This window comes from Anneissia japonica, unplaced genomic scaffold (assembly GCF_011630105.1).
Source record: "Anneissia japonica isolate Jap-2015-1 unplaced genomic scaffold, ASM1163010v1 scaffold6406_len342834_cov151, whole genome shotgun sequence".
Taxonomy (NCBI): domain Eukaryota; kingdom Metazoa; phylum Echinodermata; class Crinoidea; order Comatulida; family Comatulidae; genus Anneissia; species Anneissia japonica.
The window spans coordinates 79434-83262 of record NW_022738763.1 but is presented as its reverse complement, the minus strand read 5'-3'; the positions used below and the strand labels follow the sequence as shown (position 1 = coordinate 83262).

The following is a 3829-nucleotide window of genomic DNA, read 5'->3' as shown; positions in this document are numbered from 1 at the left end:
AGTAGGCCTATGTTTAGGTTGCATACTTCATTTATTTATTTATTTCACTCGTTTTTTAAATAACAAATACCGAAATCAAGGAGGCAAGCCTGTAAACTGATTCCGGTAACTAACTTAATTACAAAACTTAAGATTACAATAATATCTTCATCATAATAATATTAATAATAATAATAATAATAACAATAATTATAACAATAAATAATAAAAATAAATAATAATGATAATAATAATAATAATAATCATAATAATAATCATAATAATAATCATAATCATAATCATAATAATAATAATACTCATAATAATAATAATAATAATAATAATAATAATAATAAAAATAATAATAATTATTATTATTATTATTATTATTATTAATAATTAATAATAATAATCATAATAATAATAATAATCATAATAATAATCATAATCATAATAATCACAATAATCATCATCTTGAGGATGACACCATGAAGGAGTCGAAACGTCGATCCCTCCCCAGAAGTCGAGAGAAAGATAGGCTAGGCCTATAGGTTTTGTATTTGAGTATTAAAGATTGTTTTAAGTGGCGCTATAGACCTCGGTTGGGGACAGTAAGTTCCACGTGAACCATATTGTATACAGGTCTCCCTCCAATTAAAGACCACTTTTCTGTGGGGCCCATATTAACAAATGTCTTTTATCTTTATTATTCTAATTAGAGACCAAAGCTGCTATAGACCATAGGAATCCTGGTCACAAAAGTCGTCTATAATTGGAGAGAGACCTTTTATATTTTACTGCATAGATACCGTAACTAAGGCTAATAATACCGGAAATATTTATTTTCTAAAATACAAAGCGCTAAAATATGATTCTGAATGACGTAGATTCTATTTCATTAAATTAGAACAGAGCCGTTTAATGAAGCATATTTATCTGTTTAGTTACATTTGTGATTTGATAAGATATTATGCGTATTAAGCACTGTCGCGAGTGTATATTGCGAAATATACCGTTTATATCTCAATTTCAACGCCCGATCATTTCAAATCTAATTCCTAATGTGTACGAACCATAAATAATGTGAGGTTCCGGATATCATATAAATAGGCCTACTTGACAATAGATAAATAGCCCTTACCGTACGCGATAACGTACTTAACAAGTGTTTCCATTTGATGACCAAAAAAACTATATAGGCCTACGTCACGAATACAGTCTTCGAATTTGTTTAATGTTGCTGTAAATATTATCTTCTTCTTTTGGCTTATTATGGTGTTTTTTTTTCTTATAAATTATCAAATACAGTGAGTCGGGGATGGAGTTTATAATTAGGGATGGGTTTTGAGTAGGCCTACATGGGAAGAAGGGTGAAGGCAGGGAGGTTTAAAACATACGCTTAAATAGTTTACGATTTATAGTTTTTTTTTTGTTTTTTTCTTGGATTTGTTTGTCTTTTGACTGCCGCGGCCCGCTGTTACGTACAAGTACACTGTTGTTAAAGTGTCGTTTTCATATCTAGAATACACCTTACCTTATATAATATTTTGATATTATGCAATTAAGAAGACTGACGGCAAACACCCTGCCGTACGAACGTCGGCCGGCTAATCCTTCTCATCTCTCTGTGAGTAGTTGACGACGCGATGCTGTCAGAGCTGATTGTTGATGTCAGTACATAATCGTCCGCTACGCGCTCCTCGTCACGTCGCGTTCTCTAATCGCGTCAGCCGACGATTGGGGTGTGCCCGGAAGATAGCTTTATCTTTAGATAGGTCTATATCGTCTGTCACTGTTTCCAAAAAAATACCTTTTCTTTTGGCACCATTATTGTTCGCATTTCATACGAATGGAACTCATGTGCCCAGGCCGCTGGTGACATTCAAGGATTTTTGTAGACTCGTCTGTAAGTCAGTGAGAGTTATTTTTACTTCCATCTGATTTTGATCGTTTTAAATACAGTATGAAGCTATTCAATATTTGTATAAAAACAGTACCATATCATGTGTATAGAATATATCCTCGGATTTGGTAAAATGTTTATAATAATCTGCTTGCTATACATCTATGCCTATTCATATTGAATATGAACGACATATTTGTGGGAAATCATACCTGTGTGTCCAAGCGTTTCTAAACGTTTATATCGTTCAGAATCAGTAGTACTTATAGCAGTTAATATGTATTCTATACCTTACACTACTCAAATAACCGACCAGAGATTCAACGCTGCTTATACTTTCAAAGACCATGCTGTACGTAAACAGTGTCTAGGCATAGGGATATTATAATTGCCATAATAGTCCATTACTGTAGTTTTCACTCTGTGTAGACTACTGTCTCTACCGACTACCAAGAGATTTTGGCCTACTCTAACCATTGAGGAGTTACCGTAGTTTCTAAACTAACTCCCCCGTTCCCTAACTACGCCATGCGCCTTTCATAAGAATGTCAAGCATGTATATTCATGTTTATCAGTTCATCTAAATGACCTTAAATAGCGTCCTCTATAATTTCTACCTTAACTGTATGGAAAAAATAATGCAGCCGGCCCTACGATATCGTAAGTAATTAGCATATGCAAATTAGTATCAAAATTCAATGATTAAATGACAACACTTACTGTATTTAATGTCTATATCATCTGAATTAGTTACACTGCCGTCCGCTAAAATCGCAAGAGTATATTGTGTTTTTGAGTACAGTTGTTTTCTCACCATTCTGCCTTCTGCCATGACTTCACGTAACTTCGCAGAAAAAACTGTAGAATGACAATTATGATAAGAAAGATTACAAATGATTAAGTTGGAAAAAGTAACCAAATAACTTACCCCCTAATCCCAAAAAAGTATCGGTTTAGGTCACCTCACAGAAAATAAAAACCGTCACGAAAATAACTGTTGAACGGATTAGGCATAGGCCAATATTGGATAATTTTACCAGTAACTCCCAGGTTTAAGACTAACCGACTGCAAATAAAGATGGCTTGTCCTAATTTGATAGTTGATCGCAGAATGCTGGGTATTTTTGGGTTGACGTAGAAATCCATAACATACTTCGATACATTCCAACCCCATAATTCACCACCGGGACGGGCTGCCAATAAAGATGCCGTGATGATCGACACGAGCCTTATATTATTACCAGGTAATAGGAGTTGTGCCGATTGCGTATCGCAGTGCAAATCCCCAATCCGAGTCGCCTAGCACTTCAATGAATCTCGGATGCTAATTAAAAGGCTGGACATACTCACTTACACGCAGCGAATGTTATCAATACCCAACATCTTATATTTACGTCCATGCTTCTCAACGATCTGTTTGGAATGTTCGTGTGTTTTTTCCCGGATGGACGTTTTGATCTTTATGAAGTCGGAACTTGACGTCATACAATACGCTATCATGTTCCAAAAGATATCCCTAAATATTATTATTACATAATATTATTATATGAAGATATATATAGGCCTATATGTAATTGCTTGTAAACGAATCCCTTTATGTCATCTCTGATAATATTTTGCAATAATGTATAATTTATTGTCGATGAAATATGATTTTGCTTTAGTTGAAGTTGCAGGCTTAACAACCCACCCAACCATTGCATAATGACTGAGATACCACCCTTGACCTCTGAGCACTATTATCTCGTTAGCCATAAACTATTTAACCTATTAGGCCTATATTGTCTGGTAGCCCGAGATGGCACCCAAGTGTATTAACTATTTTCTTTTGTGTACAAATGTGAAACAAGTATAGGCTAAATAGGAATTAATCTCAAAGAAACAAATCAATAAATAGCAACCAGGGTCTATTATTAGATTAGCGTGCATTAGATCAGTGGTGTATGT

General features: G+C 34.2%; 1 protein-coding gene across 2 annotated transcripts in view; it reads right to left on the bottom strand.

Annotated features, from left to right (window-relative positions):
• The window catches only part of LOC117117817 (fibroblast growth factor 1-like), a 12191-nt gene extending 8800 nt beyond the window's left edge, over positions 1-3391 (bottom strand). The window contains exons 1-2 of one of the 2 annotated variants that reach the window (XM_033262283.1): positions 3237-3391; positions 2603-2740 (exon numbers count right to left, since the gene is read on the bottom strand). In XM_033262283.1, coding sequence (XP_033118174.1) covers positions 2603-2740; positions 3237-3282 — 184 coding nt within the window. In that variant the 5' untranslated portion in view covers positions 3283-3391. Of the gene's footprint in view, positions 1-2602; positions 2741-2919; positions 3105-3236 lie in introns of those variants that run through there. The other variant, XM_033262282.1, reaches the window with a different exon arrangement.
• Positions 3392-3829: the final 438 nt, after the last annotated feature.